At 42.2% G+C, this 18,923-nt stretch overlaps 10 protein-coding genes across 10 annotated transcripts; 5 read left to right on the forward strand and 5 right to left on the reverse strand.

Moving 5' to 3' along the window:
• Positions 1-111: 111 nt before the first annotated feature.
• LOC6580045 (pyruvate carboxylase, mitochondrial) lies at positions 112-4,222 on the forward strand. The gene is made up of 6 exons (XM_002005881.4): positions 112-314; positions 371-1,883; positions 1,953-2,350; positions 2,412-2,671; positions 2,733-3,762; positions 3,827-4,222. The coding sequence occupies exons 1-6, from the start codon at positions 213-215 to the stop codon at positions 4,073-4,075; spliced, it is 3,552 nt and encodes a 1,183-aa protein (XP_002005917.2). The 5' UTR covers positions 112-212; the 3' UTR covers positions 4,076-4,222.
• On the reverse strand, positions 4,152-6,769 carry LOC6580046 (transducin beta-like protein 3). The gene is made up of 2 exons (XM_002005882.4): positions 6,660-6,769; positions 4,152-6,604 (listed from the first exon to the last, which is right to left on the reverse strand). Exons 1-2 carry the CDS (start codon positions 6,683-6,685, stop codon positions 4,237-4,239), a joined length of 2,394 nt encoding a protein of 797 aa, XP_002005918.3. The 5' UTR covers positions 6,686-6,769; the 3' UTR covers positions 4,152-4,236.
• A 354-nt stretch (positions 6,770-7,123) lies between these two features.
• Positions 7,124-8,301, forward strand: LOC6580047 (proteasome subunit alpha type-3). The gene is made up of 3 exons (XM_002005883.4): positions 7,124-7,285; positions 7,345-7,913; positions 7,974-8,301. Exons 1-3 carry the CDS (start codon positions 7,265-7,267, stop codon positions 8,143-8,145), a joined length of 762 nt encoding a protein of 253 aa, XP_002005919.1. The 5' UTR covers positions 7,124-7,264; the 3' UTR covers positions 8,146-8,301.
• A 206-nt stretch (positions 8,302-8,507) lies between these two features.
• LOC6580048 (origin recognition complex subunit 6) lies at positions 8,508-9,664 on the forward strand. The gene is made up of 2 exons (XM_002005884.4): positions 8,508-8,668; positions 8,730-9,664. The coding sequence occupies exons 1-2, from the start codon at positions 8,604-8,606 to the stop codon at positions 9,394-9,396; spliced, it is 732 nt and encodes a 243-aa protein (XP_002005920.1). The 5' UTR covers positions 8,508-8,603; the 3' UTR covers positions 9,397-9,664.
• LOC6580049 (stimulator of interferon genes protein) lies at positions 9,393-10,746 on the reverse strand. The gene is made up of 4 exons (XM_002005885.4): positions 10,634-10,746; positions 10,002-10,555; positions 9,658-9,940; positions 9,393-9,597 (listed from the first exon to the last, which is right to left on the reverse strand). The coding sequence occupies exons 1-4, from the start codon at positions 10,704-10,706 to the stop codon at positions 9,509-9,511; spliced, it is 999 nt and encodes a 332-aa protein (XP_002005921.2). The 5' UTR covers positions 10,707-10,746; the 3' UTR covers positions 9,393-9,508.
• A 292-nt stretch (positions 10,747-11,038) lies between these two features.
• LOC6580050 (vesicle-associated membrane protein 7) lies at positions 11,039-12,500 on the forward strand. Its single transcript, XM_002005886.4, has 5 exons — positions 11,039-11,298; positions 11,395-11,742; positions 11,802-12,030; positions 12,089-12,156; positions 12,221-12,500. Exons 2-5 carry the CDS (start codon positions 11,539-11,541, stop codon positions 12,377-12,379), a joined length of 660 nt encoding a protein of 219 aa, XP_002005922.1. The 5' UTR covers positions 11,039-11,298; positions 11,395-11,538; the 3' UTR covers positions 12,380-12,500.
• On the reverse strand, positions 12,400-14,012 carry LOC6580051 (mitochondrial amidoxime reducing component 2). The gene is made up of 4 exons (XM_002005887.4): positions 13,841-14,012; positions 13,167-13,771; positions 12,698-12,984; positions 12,400-12,632 (listed from the first exon to the last, which is right to left on the reverse strand). The coding sequence occupies exons 1-4, from the start codon at positions 13,857-13,859 to the stop codon at positions 12,527-12,529; spliced, it is 1,017 nt and encodes a 338-aa protein (XP_002005923.2). The 5' UTR covers positions 13,860-14,012; the 3' UTR covers positions 12,400-12,526.
• A 354-nt stretch (positions 14,013-14,366) lies between these two features.
• Positions 14,367-16,269, reverse strand: LOC6580052 (mitochondrial amidoxime-reducing component 1). Its single transcript, XM_002005888.4, has 5 exons — positions 16,037-16,269; positions 15,867-15,978; positions 15,192-15,796; positions 14,631-14,917; positions 14,367-14,556 (listed from the first exon to the last, which is right to left on the reverse strand). The coding sequence occupies exons 2-5, from the start codon at positions 15,883-15,885 to the stop codon at positions 14,451-14,453; spliced, it is 1,017 nt and encodes a 338-aa protein (XP_002005924.2). The 5' UTR covers positions 15,886-15,978; positions 16,037-16,269; the 3' UTR covers positions 14,367-14,450.
• Positions 16,270-16,876: 607 nt separating this feature from the next.
• On the forward strand, positions 16,877-17,872 carry LOC6580053. The gene has a single exon (XM_002005889.4). It carries the CDS (start codon positions 16,918-16,920, stop codon positions 17,680-17,682), a length of 765 nt encoding a protein of 254 aa, XP_002005925.1. The 5' UTR covers positions 16,877-16,917; the 3' UTR covers positions 17,683-17,872.
• LOC6580054 (protein HEG) lies at positions 17,645-18,866 on the reverse strand. Its single transcript, XM_002005890.4, has 3 exons — positions 18,516-18,866; positions 17,883-18,454; positions 17,645-17,825 (listed from the first exon to the last, which is right to left on the reverse strand). Exons 1-3 carry the CDS (start codon positions 18,765-18,767, stop codon positions 17,732-17,734), a joined length of 918 nt encoding a protein of 305 aa, XP_002005926.1. The 5' UTR covers positions 18,768-18,866; the 3' UTR covers positions 17,645-17,731.
• Between the last annotated feature and the right edge of the window lie 57 nt (positions 18,867-18,923).

Consider the following 18,923-nt stretch of genomic DNA (forward strand, 5'->3'; position numbering starts at 1 on the left):
TTATTATTTTTTTTATGAATATGAATATGATATATATACAATTTAAAACTAATAATTATTATTATAACGATAATAATAAACATAAAATCCCTCATTTGAATGGTATTTCAGAAAGACAAGTTGAAGAATATAATTTAATATTAGTATAAGCTTTAAATTAACTTACTAATGATGTTAGAACTTGAAGAAAAGACCAGATTTCGCAATTAGCAATGACAAACTTAAAAAACTCTCCGCCTGCAATTCGATCGCTGCGCAAAGCGCTTCCCCAACTGAACTATTGCTTGGTCAGTAAGAGATGGTGTTCTTCCAAGGTGAGTATAGAAAGTGAAGCCAAGCGAACTCGAGATTCAGTACCCAGTTTACACAGGGGAAAAACAAAGCGATACGATCGATTCTGGTAGCCAATAGAGGGGAAATCGCGATACGCGTATTTCGCGCCTGCAATGAGCTGGGCATCAAGTCGGTGGCCATCTACTCGGAGCAGGACAAAATGCAAATGCATCGCCAGAAGGCCGATGAGTCATATATGGTTGGCAAAGGTCTGGCACCGGTGGAGGCCTACCTCAGCATTCCAGAGATCATTCGCATTTGCAAGGAGAACGACATTGATGCAGTGCATCCCGGTTATGGTTTCCTCTCCGAGCGCAGTGACTTCGTCCAGGCCGTCACCGATGCCGGAGTTCGATTTATCGGCCCCTCGCCCAAGGTGGTGCAGAACATGGGGGACAAGGTTGCTGCACGTACTGCAGCTATAGCTGCGAAAGTACCCATTGTCCCTGGTACAGATGGCCCAGTCAATACCAAGGAGGAAGCCTCGGCGTTTTGCGAAAAGAACGGTCTCCCCGTCATTTTAAAGGCCGCCCATGGCGGTGGCGGCCGAGGCATGCGTGTGGTTCGCAAAATGGAGGAAGTTGCAGAGAACTTCGAGCGTGCCAGCTCCGAGGCAAAGGCAGCATTCGGCAACGGGGCAATGTTCATTGAGAAGTATATTGAACGTCCACGTCATATTGAAGTCCAGATATTGGGGGACAAAACTGGCGACGTAGTGCATCTGTATGAACGCGACTGCTCTATTCAGCGTCGCCATCAGAAAGTCATTGAAATCGCACCTGCTCCACGCCTGCCTGCTGAAACTCGCGACAAGATGGCCGAGGCAGCAGTCCGGCTGGCCAAGCATGTGGGATACGAGAATGCTGGCACTGTGGAGTTCCTGTGCGATGAGTCCGGAAACTTCTACTTCATTGAAGTGAACGCCAGATTGCAGGTGGAGCACACAGTGACTGAGGAGATTACCGGCATCGATTTGGTTCGGTCTCAGATACGCATTGCCGAGGGTAAAACCCTCAAGGAGCTGGGTCTTACTCAAGAGAAGATTGTGCCACGTGGCTTTGCTATTCAGTGCCGCATAACCAGTGAGAATCCGGAACAGGGTTTCCAACCTGACATGGGACGCATCGAAGTATTCCGTTCTGGCGAGGGTATGGGCATACGAATAGACGGCGCCTCGACCTATCCTGGAGCTATCATCTCGCCTTACTACGACTCGCTGCTGGTCAAAGTGATAGCCCATGCCAGTGATCTGGAAATCGCAGCATCTAAAATGAGCCGAGCACTGCGTGAATTCCGTATTCGGGGTATTAAGACGAATATTCCATTTCTCCTAAATGTGTTCAACGACGAGAAGTTCTTGCTCTGCGCATTGGATACTCACTTCATAGATGAGAATCCAGATCTAACTAAATCGACAGTCTTTATTCACAATCGCGCGCAAAAGCTTTTAATGTATTTGGGTGAAGTTTTGGTCAACGGACCCATTACGCCAATAGGTACATCTCTAATGCCATTAAAAGTCAAGGTACAGGCGCCCGAAATTGCCAAAGGTACGTGAACTGCAGATGCTGAAAAGTCAACAACAAAAGTGATTTACCAATCGCATCTATCTCCCACAGAGACGGAGCCACCACCGGGTCTACGCGAGATCTTTAAGTGTGAAGGTCCCGAAGCGTTTGCCAAGGAGGTGCGTTCCCGAAAGAATTTACTTTTAATGGATACAACTTTCCGGGACGCACACCAATCTCTGTTGGCCACGCGTGTGCGCACCCACGACCTTCTCAAAATATCACCCTTTGTGGCGCATAAGTTTAGCAATCTGTATTCACTGGAGAACTGGGGTGGAGCCACGTTTGACGTAGCTCTACGGTTTCTATATGAATGCCCATGGGAGCGCCTGGAGGAGATGCGCAAGCTCATTCCGAACATTCCATTCCAAATGCTGTTGCGCGGCGCCAATGCCGTTGGATACACCAGTTACCCAGACAATGTGGTCTACAAGTTCTGCGAGCTAGCGGTAAGATGCTGCAGCACTCTTATAGAGACAACAATGAATGACACCTATGCTTCTCTTTCAGGTGCAAACTGGCATGGACATTTTCCGAGTGTTCGACTCCCTTAACTACTTGCCGAACTTGATCCTCGGCATGGAGGCGGCAGGCAAGGCAGGCGGTGTTGTAGAGGCGGCCATCTCCTACACCGGAGATGTGGGAGATCCCAAGAGAACCAAATACGATCTCAAGTACTACACAAACTTGGCTGACGAGCTCGTCAAGGCGGGCACTCACGTCCTCTGCATCAAGGACATGGCGGGTCTTTTAAAGCCAGAGTCGGCAAAGTATGTGTGAACCATTCGTTGAGTTGCCAGCATATATTTCATTGATCTGCTCGAATTATAGGCTGCTGATCACTGCCATCCGCGACAAGCATCCCGACGTTCCAATCCATGTGCACACTCATGACACCTCTGGAGCCGGTGTTGCGTGTATGATCGCCTGCGCTCAGGTCGGAGCTGATGTTGTAGATGTGGCCGTCGACTCGATGTCTGGAATGACCTCGCAGCCAAGTATGGGAGCGGTAGTCGCCTCTCTGCAGGGCACTCCCTTGGACACACAGCTGGATTTGGCCGATATTTCCGAGTATTCGGCGTACTGGGAGCAAACCCGTGCTCTCTACGGACCATTTGAATGCACCACAACAATGAGATCAGGAAATGCCGACGTCTACCTGCACGAAATCCCCGGTGGTCAATATACCAATCTGCAGTTCCAGGCGTTCTCCCTAGGTCTGGGTGATTTGTTTGAGGAAGTGAAGAAAGCGTACAGAGAAGCCAATATTATTTTGGGAGACATAATTAAGGTCACTCCATCGTCAAAGGTTGTAGGTGACTTGGCTCAGTTCATGGTACAGAATAAGCTTAGTCGTGCTCAAGTTTTGGAGAAGGCCAAGGAGTTGTCGTTTCCCAAATCGGTGACTGAGTACCTACAGGGATATATGGGTATTCCGCATGGCGGGTTTCCAGAGCCATTTCGATCAGATGTACTTAAGGATATGCCTCGAATTGATGAGAGACCTGGTAGTAAGCTTGATCCATTCGATTTCGACAAGTTAAAAGCGGAACTACTTAAAAGTTATGCAAGAATTTCTGACAGAGATCTCATGTCAGCGGCGCTTTATCCGCAAGTGACCAATGAATTCCTGCAAGGCCGCCAAAAATTTGGCTGTATCGATAAGCTTGACACGCGAATCTTCATCGTGGGCCCCGAAATGGGTGAAGAGATCGAAGTTAGCCTAGAGCGTGGCAAGGTATTGTTTATAAAGCCATTGGCCATAGCAAACGATCTCAGACCGAATGGCACACGCGAGGTCTTCTTTGAAATGAACGGTGAAATGCGTTCAGTCCACATTCCCGACAAGGAGGCTCTAAAGGTAAGGGCAGATGGATATCTCTTTAAATATCGATTCAATTAATATGAATTTATCGTATTTTAAGGTTATCCGAGTGCATCCGAAGGCTAGATCAGATGTAAAAGGTGAAGTGGGCGCCCCAATGCCAGGTGATGTTATTGATATACGTGTCAAAGAAGGCGACAAGGTCGAGAAGGGTCAGCCACTCGTCGTGCTATCAGCTATGAAAATGGAAATGATCGTTCGATCTCCAGATTCAGGTACTGTTAAGAAAATCGAAGTGCAGAAAGGAATGAAATTGGCAGGCGACGATCTACTCCTGGTCCTTGAATGATTAAATCAGAATGAGAATGCTCTAAATCTAAGCTGCCTAAGTTTTCCAAGAATTCTACACCAGTTCAAACACTTCCTTACAGATATACAAACTTAGTTTTCATTATTTAATGAAATGAATTACAACTGAAAGTGAAGTTCAACAGCATTTCATAAACATTTCTACATGCACTTAACGATGAATTCCATAAAAGCCAAATCCTTGTTCAGTTCGGAAACTCGCTTGAAATGCCGTTGCACATAAGGGGTCAGCACTTCGACCAGATTTCCTTTGTTGTAGAACTTTTGTGTGGAGTGCACCAGAGCGTCGCCCAGCAAATGTTGCAGAATCAAGTTGGCTATGTAGGAGTGGCGTGAGTTGGTGCTCCATGCCTTCACGTGCTGCAGCAAGACCAGTCGCTGGTCCAAATTGAGTTGATCCACCAGTTGACGCACTGCGACTCCGTCACGTTTGCGCACAAAGCTGCCGATGATGTCGTAGGTGGCTTTTGGCTTGTCCAACACCAGGGCCAGCTTGAATGCCTTTTCAAGCTGCTCTTGAGCGTGCAGCAGGCACTGGAGTGTTTGCTCTTGCTCCAGCATGGCTTGTCGTTGATCCAGGGCTTCGCTGCGCACTGTTTCCGTAACGTCAGTAAAGCGAATCAGCTTGGAGTCCGCACCGCCTGTATAGAAGTAGCGATTGCTGCAGTTGGACACCGCCACGGACCAAACACGATCGCTGTGCTCGTCGATGGACTGGACACAGATGTTGGTCTTGATGTTCCACAGCTTGAGCAGGCCGTCCGAGGCGGCAGAGAGTATAAATTTGCCATGATCTAGAAACTCTACACGCAATATCGTGCACTCTTGCTCCAGGCGCTTGAGGCAACTGAAATTGGCAATAGACCAAAGACGCAGGCTGCAGTCCGACGATGAGGTGAGCACAACTTGGTCCACAGGCGAGAAGCGCACGCACCACACACCACGAGTGTGACCACGCAGCACGCCAAGCAGTGTATTTGAGTCCGCCGACCAAAGCTTTGCCGTCTTGTCCTGTGATGCGGTCGCCAGGATTTTGTTGTTGACCGCATATGTAACGCAGTTGACTTCCTTGTCGTGGGCCAGCGCTGCATAGAGCAGCGAGAAGGCATACTTGTTACGATCTTGTTTGTCGCGCGACAATTGCCACACCTTCATGCTGCCATCCTGGCAGGCAGAGGCGAAGCCCTTGGCTCCATTATGTGTGATGGCCACGGAACCAATGGTCGCCGTATGGCAATTGGTTTGCTGTGTCAACGGCTGCAAGAAGCAATCAATCTCGTGCGACAGCTTCCACAGATGTATGCTGCAGTCCTTGCCCACCGAGATCAGCAGTTTATGGGATGCAGCCAGCGACATGACCGTATCCGAGTGTCCACAAATCAAACGACAATTCATATTCTGCTCGGTGTCATAGAGCTTAAAGTGCTTGCTGTTGGTTGCCACGGCCAGGTACCGATCATTGTCACCCAGAAAACACATGTCCAAAATCTCATCATTGTAGCCGATCAGTTGCTTTACCAGTTTCAGCTCAGCTCTCCCGCTCTCGGTGCTCACATTGTATACAATGATATTTTGCTCTGTTGTAATCAGCGTCACTTGCTGCCTGGTGCTGCAGTAGAGCAGGCGACTTATTTCGAAATCCGTATCCACTAACAGATCACGTATTTTCCATGATTTCGTGTCGATTTGCTGAAGCTTGCCCGAGCGGCAGGCGACCACCACTTGTGCGCCGTCCGCAATGTGCGCGACACCCTCAAGCTCAACGTATAGGGGAATAACCTTTGACTGCCTCCAGGTGCTGTTCGAGTCTGCATTCAATTGCCAAGCAATCAGCACCTTGTCGCGACTCACAGTGACCAATTGATCGCATTCAGCAGCCGTGCTCTTGAAGCTAATGCCCGTCACCTGAGAGATGTGTCCGCGCAGTTTGTGCAGCAGTGTCTTAGTGGCGTAATCCCAACAATATATCGTATTGTCAGCGCCAGCAGCATAAATTTCACTCTTCAGTGGACTCGGATGGAAGCGCAACAGCAGCGCCGGACCGGGATAATCTTTTAAGGCGCACAGACAGCTGTTGTTGGTGAAATCCCATACGCGTATCGTGGCATCTGCTCCACCACTGGTACAGATAAAATTGCCACACGTGCTAAACTCGATGCGCACAACGGGTCCCTTGTGCTGGCTCTTCCAAAGTTTTACCAACTTCTTCGTGCTCAGCTCCCAGAGACGTAACAAGCCGCTGCCATGAGCAACCGCCAAATGTTCACGTGACATTGCAAAGCAATAGATGTTGTCCTCGTCCATCTTAGCATCGTCGAGTCCATCAGAGGTTTTTGATTTCTCGCTACCGTCGGAAACATTTACTCCAAAGCTGCACACAATTTGCGATGTTTCCACATTCACTTGATTTACAACATCGCCATTCAAACAATAAATATGCTCTCCATTTTCAGCCCAGGCAATATCGTGCCCGGCATAAAAGTTTGTGTAGCGAGCATCTGCTGCATATCTACAAATAATATTTTCAATACGAATTATCCATATAATTGCTAATCTTTACTTACTGTTTATCACTCACGGTTGCCAGCATGCTTTTATTTTTGTTTACAAAATTGAAATTACTACCGCGTGCACATTGGAACTGGTACGAATATTCCAAACGAACTGGTTCGTGTAAACCGTTATCAGAGTGTGCAAACATATATCATAAATAGTAACCATTTAACTAAATATAAAATTATCAAAAAAATAACAGTCAAATTAACTTTGTATATGTATTCTAAATCGTATCGAAATTTTGAATTAAAACAAAGTCGATAAGGGACTTAAAGCTACAATTGTTTTTCGTGCATATTTTGGTGAATCTTAAGTATGTGATTTAATAAGTTATAATTTAAAGACAATCACAAGCATATTAAAGATTTTCCAACGTGTTTATTGCATTATATTTTGGAAGTTTTGATCTATAAATAATAATTTAGTTGCTGGTTCATCTTTAGAAATTAGGTATTAATCAACACTTTTGCAAAAATAGCAAAGGCTGGTCACATCGAACATGAGTTGCAGCTGTCAAATGAAAAGCCGTCAAATCATCGTCTTCTGTTTGCGAGTTTAATTCACGTAGATTCGGTTTCGCTAATACCAATACTATTTCATATTCACAACAAAAATGAGTACAATTGGCACCGGTGTAAGTATATTAATATTAATTTTACAGCAGATGTATAAATATATCATTTTGGTTTGCAGTATGATCTGTCGGCTTCGCAGTTCTCTCCTGATGGCCGCGTCTTTCAGATTGACTACGCCTCCAAAGCAGTTGAGAGGAGCGGAACCGTTATTGGCATTAGAGGAAAGGATTGTGTTGTGCTTGCAGTCGAAAAAATTGTTGCAGATCAGCTCTATGAACCTGATGCAGCCAGTCGCATTTTTACTATTGAAAAGAACATCGGCATGGCCATTGCTGGACTGATGGCTGATGGAAATTTTGTGGCCGACATTGCCCGACAAGAAGCAGCGAATTTCCGTCAACAATTTGAGCGCACCATTCCCCTGAAACATTTATGCGATCGCGTATCCGGCTACCTGCACGCCTACACTCTGTACAGCGCTGTGCGTCCGTTTGGATTATCTGTAATACTCGCATCGTGGGATGAGGTTGATGGACCTCAATTGTACAAAATTGAGCCGTCTGGTAATTCGTTTGGCTATTATGCCTGCGCCAGTGGCAAGGCCAAGCAACAGGCCAAAACAGAAATGGAAAAGTTTAAGTTCTCCGACATGACAACCGAGGAATTGGTCAAAAGTGGTGGCAAAATGTATGTTGATTCGATCAACGCTTTGCGCTTCAGTTTACTTATTTATGTATTTACTTGCAGCATCTATCAAGTGCACGACGAACTGAAGGACAAAGATTTCCGCTTTGAAATGGGCATCGTTGGTAAGGAAACGAAGGGTGTACATCTCATAAATAGCTCTGAGTGGATCCAAAAGGCTATTGAAGCTGGGGAAGCAGCCAAAAACGCAGATGATAGTGAAAATGAGATATAATTTAAATTCGAAATATGTTCAACTGATTATAAATCGGATAGACATTATTTTTTAAATGTTTTCTATATCAGAAAATACACAAAAATGCACAGTTCGTGGCTAATTTGCAGCCTGTGGACTCTTCAAATTCAACAACAAAATAAATATAATACAAAAGGGAATACACACGCTTATCTGTGGAAAAGTAGTAAATCTTAGGGGACATTTAGGAGGACTAAAAAAAATCAAATTTCAATAAACATATTTGCTGCAATGGCAAATTTAACTCGGCGCCAGGGTAAGGGTTAAATTTAACTTTTACCGGCGATAGCAATCTCTGGCCCTCTAGCGATAGTTTTTGCTTTCGAATTAATATTATAAATAGAAAGTCTGGCAACTCTAGGGCCGCGCACGTCTGACATATTCGCGCCAAAAACGGAAAACAATTGAGCAAAAGTAAACAATTTGGTTTTGCTAAAATGACGACATTGGTTGAACAGCTAATTTCGAAAATGGGTCTTGGCGAAGAGCCCAATGTATTAGAGTGAGTTCTAGCAATAATAAAGTTCCTGAATATATATTTAATGAATTTAAACCATCACTAGGAAAACAACGGAGCTACTCAGATTGCTAGAGCTTCGATCGACAAATGTTCCTCTGCAAATAAATGAATATGGAAAAATAGTATTGTGCGCGGATATTGCTTGCAGTGTGTTAGATATTGGCTTTGACAAAGAGCAGGCGCTTAAACTCTCCGCATTGCGTAAAACTCACTATGCCAATAACAAGCGAATGTTTGAGAAATTGCTTGAACTGAATAAATTGGCTAGCATCAAAGATATTTGTGTGCAGCTCAGCTTGAACGAGGTCGCACATAAGGCGGAAGATATCCTAGCTATGTTCAAAAAATTCGCACGTGACGATGCTGATCCAGATCATCCACAATATGCCGCAATGGCCGTATTCCACGCCTGTCGCCTGCTTAAGAAGAAAGTATCCAAGCCCAAATTAATGCCATTTAGTAACTTGCGACCCACACAATGGCAGCAACTTGAGCAACAATTTGAGCGCCTGATCGCAAAACATTTAAAGGATTTAAATGTGACGACGGCGGGCGTAAAAAACAAATTCACACAGCAGGAGGAGCAAAATGGTCTGAGCAAGAAGCAGAAGAGTAGCGAAAAGACTGAAATCGAAGAATATGAAAAATGGAAGAGTCGAATGCTAGCAACAGCTGAGGCTAAACTCAAAGAACTGGAAAACATCGCTTAGCAATAATAAGAGAGAATCAATTTTATTTATTAAAAAAGTATGTTAAGTTTTGCTTACTTTAAACCTATGTATTCTAGTTTCATGCTGTCCTAGCTAAGCTAAGTTATTCAAGTCAATGTTTTTTCTCCTTCTCAATGTGAGTCAGAACGTGAGAGATTAGCACATCGCCTACATCTTGTAGTTCTCCGTTTTGTTTGTGAGCTGAAAGTAATTATTGTGTATTAATTGCATTATATATTTATAAAACATGCATTCGCATACAATTATATATAATAAGTTGTACTTCGCGCCGTGTTTCCGGCCAGTTGTTAAGGAGCTCTTGCAGATGTTTACAAAACTTCAGCCAGATCTCACGTTTCATTTCCTGCATTTGCCAAGTGGCCGACAATTGGAAATGCATTGATTCGAAAAATGTTAGCATTGGCGTGGCACCCTCCATCGCAAAGTAATATGTGGTTCCATTTATTTGTTTATTGAGCCTATAGACCGCATGCTTGAAGGGGCGATTTACACCGGCCCTATTTATAAATTGTGTCTCCAGTGGCTGAGAGCGAGAATCTTTGAATTAAACAGGCATCTAAACTTGAAATTTATATTATACTTACCTCAGCCTTATCGAGCCATTCACTTTGTATAACGCGATTTACAAACATCTCATCTGGAATTAGTATAATTAGGCGCTTTATCCCGAATTTTACATTCTGCATATCCTCATATTTTTCCATTCGTTTCTGCAGGCCGTCATTCTCTCGTTCCGGTAGCGAGAGTTTCAGATAGCCATGAAAATAGCTCGAGGCCATGCCGGCTGCATAGTCCAGGCCATGCGAATCGCGTATCCAGTGAGCGTAGCTCAATGAACTATGGCTCAGTTGTACATAGGTGAAAATCCAATAAAGAGGAATAAGAAGAAGCGGTTCGCCTCTGGGCAGCAAAAGAGCTAAGTTATTAGTTCTTCCAAAGCGGGTCAATCCCGTGAATATCACAAGTAATGCTAGATATACGGTTTTGATATTGTACGTGTACGCCCGCTTTATAATTGTTGTTAGACGATCCTCAGGTAAATAATAAATACGGTGGCACAGGTATTCCTTAAATACGAAGAACAACCTCTGTAGGAGGTCAGCAACGAATATCACAATACATATTCTAACGGCGTAGTCTAAATATATATCCATGCAAGGTTGAATAAAATATGATAATATATGTATGAGGGTCGGTTATTTTGACATATTCTCACCAATATGTGACCACACCATCTTTAGCCACGCAATCTCCTTATCACTACTTTGATCCTCAGATGGAACTGCCATAACCGTGATTCAGTATCAGGGTATCAGCGATGCGAGACACTTGATACTTATGTTGCAGGTATTCCCTTAAAGATACTGATCTTTTATTTTTTATGTATATAAAAAATAATATAAAATAAATTTACTGATCTTTTATTTTTTATGTATATAAAAAATAATATAAAATAAATTTAAGTCTAAAACCACGAATATAAAGTTTGTATATTAAAATTTATTGTGTATTATCACTAACCAGAGAACTTTGGTTAGTGGTATTATTAAATTAGCAATATTATCGACTATCATATGCAGACGGATATAATCGATAGTTTCAAACTAACCAGCCATCGATATAATTTGACCAAACTCACATCCATAAATTAAGTGCAAGTGCATTTATAAAAATACAAAGACCGTTTTTGTCTAGAAGTTATTCGACTAAACCAATTAAAATTGGTATAAATTTCATTCGGTATTCTTCAAATAATTCGGCTAAATATGATTTAACTATTTTGTTTGCTGCTTTACGCGCTCACAAATGACGCATATTACCATTTAGATATTGCAGCAACAATACACTCTAATCTACATTACATGTTTACGTTGGCTCTGTGTAAGTTACCAGCAAAAAAAGAAAAAAAGATTGAAAGATTTAAGGAATGGAGAAAACTATTTACCATTAACTATTATCAATTCTTTGCTTTAACAGGAAAACATCAGAACGACAGCGAGCACAATTGTTTGTTGTTGTGCTGATAAAATTCAGTAAGCGAGAAGAATAAAGACGCGTTAGTCACCACGCCTTTTGCGGTCGCGTAAATATCTAGGGCTTGAGTGCAGCAATACTCACATAATGCCGATATTATATAGTGTTATAGCTCGCGGCACTACGGTGCTGGCAAAGTTCGCCGAATGTGTGGGAAATTTTGCAGAAGTAACTGAACAAATTATGGGTAGAATAGGTGTGCATAATCATAAAATGACCTATACACACGGCGATTATTTGATACATTATACTTGCGAAAATAAGATAATTTATATGTGCATAACTGATAATGTAAGTTGAATATTAATTAGGTGGATTGTATAGAATTATAAACTTTAATTTTTATACAGGAATTTGAACGCTCGCGCGCTTTCCTCTTCTTGGCGGACATCAAGCAGAAATTTATTCATACATATGGCCTACAGGTTGCCACTGCAATTGCCTATGCCATGAATACGGAATTCTCGAAAGTTTTATCACAGCAAATGGTCTACTTTAGTCAATCGCGAGAAGTAGATACCATATCGCGAGTTCATGGCCAAATTGATGAACTTAAAGATATTATGATTAAGAATATAGGTAATCAATTAAGAATTTTTAAACTTCTCAGTTATTTTAACAAAACTCCTATTTCCAGATAGTCTGCGCGATCGCGGTGAGAAACTGGAGCTGTTGGTCAATAAAACAGAGAACTTAAGTAATAACGTAAGTGAAGCTTTAAGTTAAATTTATAACAAAAATTAATTTCAATTATAATTTAATTCCATAGTCAGTTGCATTCCGTAAGGCTTCGCGTAACTTGGCGCGTCAAATGTTTTGGAAGAACATTCGGATCTATGTTGTCGTCGGCCTAGTAATCATATTTGTTATCTACGTAATTGTAAGCATGGCATGCGGCGGCCTCGCTTGGCAGTCGTGCATTCAATAATAATTTGGCAATGCATAAGGTAGTTGTTGCAGCAATGTTTATTATTATTACTATCATATACAAAGTTTCGTACTATCAATAATCTCTGTTATATGGAATAAAGATGTATGTATATAAAGTATATATCCTCAGTTACCAGGTCCAGTTTCACTTGTCTTCTACGTAAATAGCATCATTAACCTTAACGTTTCCTGCTTGCCGTAGACCCAAATGTATACCCAGCGCTGGAGAGGCATAGTTAAACAGTCGATAGCTGTGAATAATTAGTAAATGAATATATATACCATATATAATCATCTCTGTGTGACCTCCACCTACCTGCGCAGTGTTTTTAGCGGCTCACCATCGGCATTCCGCTCAGCCGTTTGAACATTAATATTTGGAAAGATGCACCTGGTGCAAGGTGCAACTATACGAAAAACGGCATCGTTGCCAATGCGAATCCACTGCCAGTGGTCTTCACTGTACGGCTCATCAACATCCATTTTCAGTTCAAAGTTTCCACGGAATTGCAATGGATCCACCGGAGTTTTCAATCGAGTATTTAAATCATCTATTGACGCTAAATTCATGAGCATATAGCTAGTTGCATCATTGAGTGTGCCCTAAAATGTATTTATAATTGGTAACTTTTAGGGTTTTGAACGATCTGTGGAGAGTCAATAATTATATATTCCGTAGATATCCCAGATAAAGTTTATCAATTGAAAAAAAAGCTGGAAAACTGTTCTACTATAAAGTTTGTTCCAGTCTACTTACTTACTTGGGGCGAAAATGCTGTACTTACCGAATCGGCTTGTTTTATATAAGGCATATGCCTAAGTCGTGGATTAGTGGCACGCACTGGTCCTGGATATGGATAGTATACAAGCTTTAGGCCCGAGTCCTCCTTAAGTATGAACTGTGAGAACCATTTGTCAAAACGGCTGCCGCACAGCATCACGTCTATTGCCACGCCCCAAACGGAAGTGCGTACGTCCTTAGAGGGCGACTCCAAGTGACGGAAATCCAGTTCTAAGTCGGGCATTCCAGGTGCACTGAACACCAACCCATTAGGCAGCGCCTTTGGCTGAATTTTTACCATGTGCGGATAACCTCTGGCGGTTATCATTTCATTATTATCATTGACTAACATGAATTTGCGATCCCGCACATTTCCAATGCCAACGCCAAGCACGTCACAATCGTATTCCTGTTGGGAGTCAACCTCCAATGGAGCACACGACTTGACTGGGAACACGTTCACCCGTTGCAATTTCCCGACTCGTCTCCATTTCGATGGCATCACATCGCGATGCAAGTGTCGATAAACCAGGTAGCCGGCGCCTCCTACAGCAATCAGGCTGACGCCCATACCGATCAACATTTTATTCGAAAGCCCATAGCCGTTCACTGTAGATACATATATTTACATATATTTTCTTTTGAGCAATACATATATTGTTAAACAGCTAAACTTGCATGAAAGATTTGCACTCATCTTGTCCGTCCACTTATCAACTGAAACACGCACTGTCACACTTGTTGCTTAGGTCAATAAAAAGTTCCAAAAAGCTCTGTGAAGAGCTATAGTAAATAAAAGAAACGCAATGATAATGGAGCTTTGTAGATTTCTGTGTGTGGCTCACACATACATACATATGCATGCATACACATACAAATAGAGGCCTAGTAAGAAAAGTAAACTATTTCAATTCAGGCTTTGCAATGCAACAGGTATAACAAGTTAAGTAAAGTGGAGAGCTCGACTAGAATATACCCTGGATCCATATTGCATGATCGCTTGAAATTGTTCTCCATTATTAAATACTCAACGATTTTCTGTACTTCTAAAAATATATTCTAAACTAATGTTATATTATCTACAGAAATCAAAATCGAATAGTTATATTCAAATTTATATTATAGTATAAGAGATGGAATAGGACTACAATTGCTTAGATAAAGTAGCGGATGAATGAATAGAATAAATAATATTCTTCGAAAATAAACGAATTATTTACTTTTATTATATGTATATGATTTAAATGAATTTATGCAGAATGTTTATAAAAGTAAAAGAGCTTCAATATCACTTGTCTTCTACGTAAATAACATCATTAACCTTGACGTTTCCTGGATGCCGTAGACCCATGTGCACACCCAACGCTGGAGACGAGTAGTTGAACAGTCGATAGCTGTGAATAACAAATGTTAGGTATAAAATGAATATAGTATCATATACAATCTTCTCTGTGTGATCTCCACCTACCTGCGCAGTGTTTTTAGCGGCTCACAATCGGCATTCCGCTCAGCCGTTTGAACATTAATATTTGGAAAGATGCACCTGGTGCAAGGTGCAACTATACGAAAAACGGCATCGTTGCCAATGCGAATCCACTGCCAGTGATCCTCACTGTACGGCTCATCGACATCCATTTTCAGTTCAAAGTTTCCACGGAATTGCAACGGATCCACCGGAGTCTTCAATCGAGTATTTAAATCATCTACTGAAGCTAAATTCATGAGCATATAGCTGGTTGCATCATTGAGTGTGCCCTGAAATGGATTAGTAATTTATATTGTCTATATTTACATGTATTGGCTTTATGAAATAAACATAGGTGCTAGTCCTTTATAATAGCTCCTATTATGGAGAGTGGTAAACCATTTTGGATTCCAACTTTCCAACATTGTTTAAATAGGTTGACTTGATTAGCAGAGACTCAATAATTAATAGATCACATATCTTCCATAGATAGTTCCTATGACCTAAGCTCAAATCATACTACAAGTTAAGGAATACTACTCGATCAGAAAATAATTTACTTACAGAATCTTCCTGTGTTATATAAGGCATATGTTTCAGATCTGGACAAGTCTTGCGAACTGGTCCTGCATATGGATAGTAAACTAGCTTTACGCCGAAATCCTTTTTAAGGATAAACTGTGAAAACCATTTGTCAAAGCGGCTGCCGCACAGCATCACATCTATTGCCACGCCAAAAACGGAGGTGTGTACATCTTCAGAAAGTGTTTTCAGTTGCTTGAAATCCAGTTCCAAGTCGGGCATTCCAGGTGCACTGAACACCAACCCATTAGGCAGCGCCTTTGGCTGAATTTTTACCATGTGCGAATAACCTCTGGCGGTTATCATTTCATTATTATCATTGACTAACATGAATTTGCGATCCCGCACATTTCCAATGCCAACGCCAAGCACGTCACAATCGTATTCCTGCTGGGGGTCAACCTCCAATGGAGCACACGACTTGACTGGGAACACGTTCACCCGTTGCAATTTCCCGACTCGTCTCCATTTCGATGGCATCACATCGCGATGCAAGTGTCGATAAACCAGGTAGCCGGCGCCTCCTACAGCAATCAGGCTGACGCCCATACCGATCAACAGTTTATTGGAAAGCCCATAGCCGTTCACTGTCGATTTATTATATACAAATATAAATGCATATACATACATATGTATATTTTTAATATTCTAACTTACATGATATATTTTGATTCATTTTATGTCCGTATAGTTATTAGTTGAAAGAGGCATTTGCTAAACATTTGGCTTCTCGCTAGATTGAGAAAGTTTCCAAAAGCTCTAAGAAGAGCTGGAACAACAAAAGCCAAAGATAATAGAGCTTTCTAAGTTTGTATGTTTGTACGTACATATGGTATTGTTATCATGCATATGCATGATTGAAAGTAAGAGGTGAGAGTGCCCGATAAGGAGATACCCTGATCTCAATGCAGAGCAGCTATTCTAATATACAATTTGGATTTGCTGTTGTTGTCTGTATAGTCATAAGTATTTCCTCTAAGTATTTCTTTTAAGTCTTTAGCTTAGCTTAAGGATCACACTTCACTTCGCTGCACTGCACGACTGACCACCACCAGACCTGGGTGACTGAAGAAATACTGCAGCTGCAGCCCTTTATATAGGTCGACTTTCACTCAACCACTACGACACACTCAAATGTTGAGCCCGACTCCAGGTAGGGGTCGTTGAAACTGAGCTTAAAGTGACCAATTGGAACGTTCTCTGTTAATATACAGTTTCTCTAAATATAAATAAAATACATGAATCCTGCTGCATACATATGGAGAACTTAAATGATCTTCTGCGCCCCTCGCTCTTCTTATGCAGCGCTCTTCTGTGAACAGCGAACATACGAACAATATAGACAAACAGGCACGCATAGTAAAATCGGATTACATCATTACGGTTCTTAAGAATATATATGTTTGATATGGCTAAAAGTTAATGTGATAAATAATTTATATACATATTAATATTTATAATTATCATATGGCCTATTGTATCGCATACTCGCATACTCAATGAATCTAGCCTGAAATAGGCTAAGCTGTCAACACTGGTTTGTATACAAGCCAATATGTTTATATATGTACATACATACAAACGATTATAATACTTTTTTCGTGATGGTCATTCAAATCATAATCGAATAATTGCATTCAAATTTCTATAGGAGTATAAGAGAGGGAATATCACTCTTATTTTTGTTGTTTACAGTAAGATAGTAAACATGTCCGATACAAAAACTGAAGTGGATGGTAACAATGCAGAGGAGCTGGATGTGGGCAGTGAGCGATTCAATTCCCTGCGTGCGCTATATACAGCCGACTTCAAGGTTACAGATAGGGCGCCAAAAGTCCTATATCAAAATCTTGCCGCATTTGAAAGTGCACTTGTAAAGGTTGGCGTCTGGCAGTTGAACAAACGACCCAAAAACAATGAGCAACCGAAGGCAACAAACAACAAAAATCCCTTTAACTCAACCTCGAATGTGGATGCGTTGAGTGAACGACGTTTCCAACCGCATCAAATGCCCGTGGAAGGAGTGGTGAAAGTAAAATATCACCGGAATCTGTTCACGCACATGGCCAGTGCGGAAGGCCCTTTGGCATGTCTGCAAAAGTATTTGCCCGGCGAGGAGAAGCAGGATACAACGCGTCTGCGGGTTTACCTACGAAAGGAGCACGCCATTGGTGGCCGTATCGAGGGTGACCTTGTCGCCTTCGACAAGCAGTGGAACATATTGCTAAAGAATGCTGTTGAGGTCTGGCAGCGTCGCAAATATAAATTTGGCAAGCAAGACATTTGTGGCACAGCAGCAGATGCAACAGAGGAATGCGTCGATCGACTTCGACGATTGGGAATCACATTGCCTGAAGTTCACGTGAAAAGCTTAAATCGTAAGAACGTACAGCTGCGGCGTGAACTACCCCAAGTGATGATTCGCGGAGAAAACATAGCTTTAATTACATTTATTAGCAAGTCAAAGGAGTAAAATTTCAAATCATTCATTTGCAATTTGTGTGTTGTTTAACAATAATACATTAGTTTGTGTATACCATGGGCACACATTCCTCGGCAGCGACGTGAGACGGCGAGTCGTCCTCCATGAGATGCTGCAAGCTTTCGTTGGGATAGCTGCAAGTAAAACAAGAACAATTTAATAGAGCTCATTTCATAAATAATTTTCCGTACATTTTTGATGGGCTTTCATCGCTGAGCATCGTAACCGGCACAGTGGCGGAGGCGCATTCGGGACTCATAAATTCAATGGGAGTTGGTCGACGTTCTTGCAGCTGTCGCGCTATTTCTGCTGTACTCAGATTGCCAGAGCCGTCTTTTGTGGCTATATGCTGATGCTGTTGCACAGACGGCGAGACAGTTGCCGTGGCCGTCAGCAGTTTCTTTGCTGGTGGTTGTTGAGCGTGACCGCCGGTCAGAATTTTACGTCTACGTCCTCGAGTTGCCCCGCCAACGGCAGGTGGCTGACCTGTGGGAGCAAGCACATTAACAGCAGGCTTTTCCTTGTGCTTGCGTCGCATAGCTGCAGTCTCCTTCGATTGGTCAAAGTTCGGTTGCGTCTGGGCAACCGTTGAAGTTGTTTGCTCCGTATCTGAATTGGAGCTATCAGTGACATCACTGTCACTAGAATCTTTGGCAGGCTTCTCATATATCAAGAGGCGATCGATCAAGAACGATCGGTCACGCGACACTTTTAATAAACGTCTTTGATTTGTGTGTAGCAAGTCTTGAAAATATTCGTTTTCCTGCCAATACACAAATGCGAAAATTAACTGAATATGTCTACAAACACCTATTACTACTTACATAGATGAGAAACTTTAGTTTTCGCTTTAAGTTTCTATAGCGCTCTTTATAATCTATATTTTCATTTGCTGTGCCAGTCGACGTCGAACTAGATGCTGCAGTTGCTGCTCCTGCGGCTGCTGAGGCAGCTGTCCCACGCATTGTTGATTCTTTTGTATGTGCTTCTTCATCACTTTCAAGATGCTCCTTTTCTGTCTTAGTAGATGTGGTCTTTTGATTTGCCAAAGACCGACAGTACCATCCGTCGAGCATATTAATAGTGGTTATTTTAGATTTCTTGTAAAAATCATAAAAATAATTGCAATTGCTGTAGTGAGGCTAAACGCATTCGATATTGTATTACCACAAAACATCGGAACATATCGATAGATATCTCTAAAAAGTGTTTAATTGAAAAATACAATTCTT

The sequence above is a fragment of the Drosophila mojavensis genome, unplaced genomic scaffold (assembly GCF_018153725.1).
Source record: "Drosophila mojavensis isolate 15081-1352.22 unplaced genomic scaffold, ASM1815372v1 contig_80, whole genome shotgun sequence".
Classification (NCBI taxonomy): Eukaryota; Metazoa; Arthropoda; class Insecta; order Diptera; family Drosophilidae; genus Drosophila; species Drosophila mojavensis.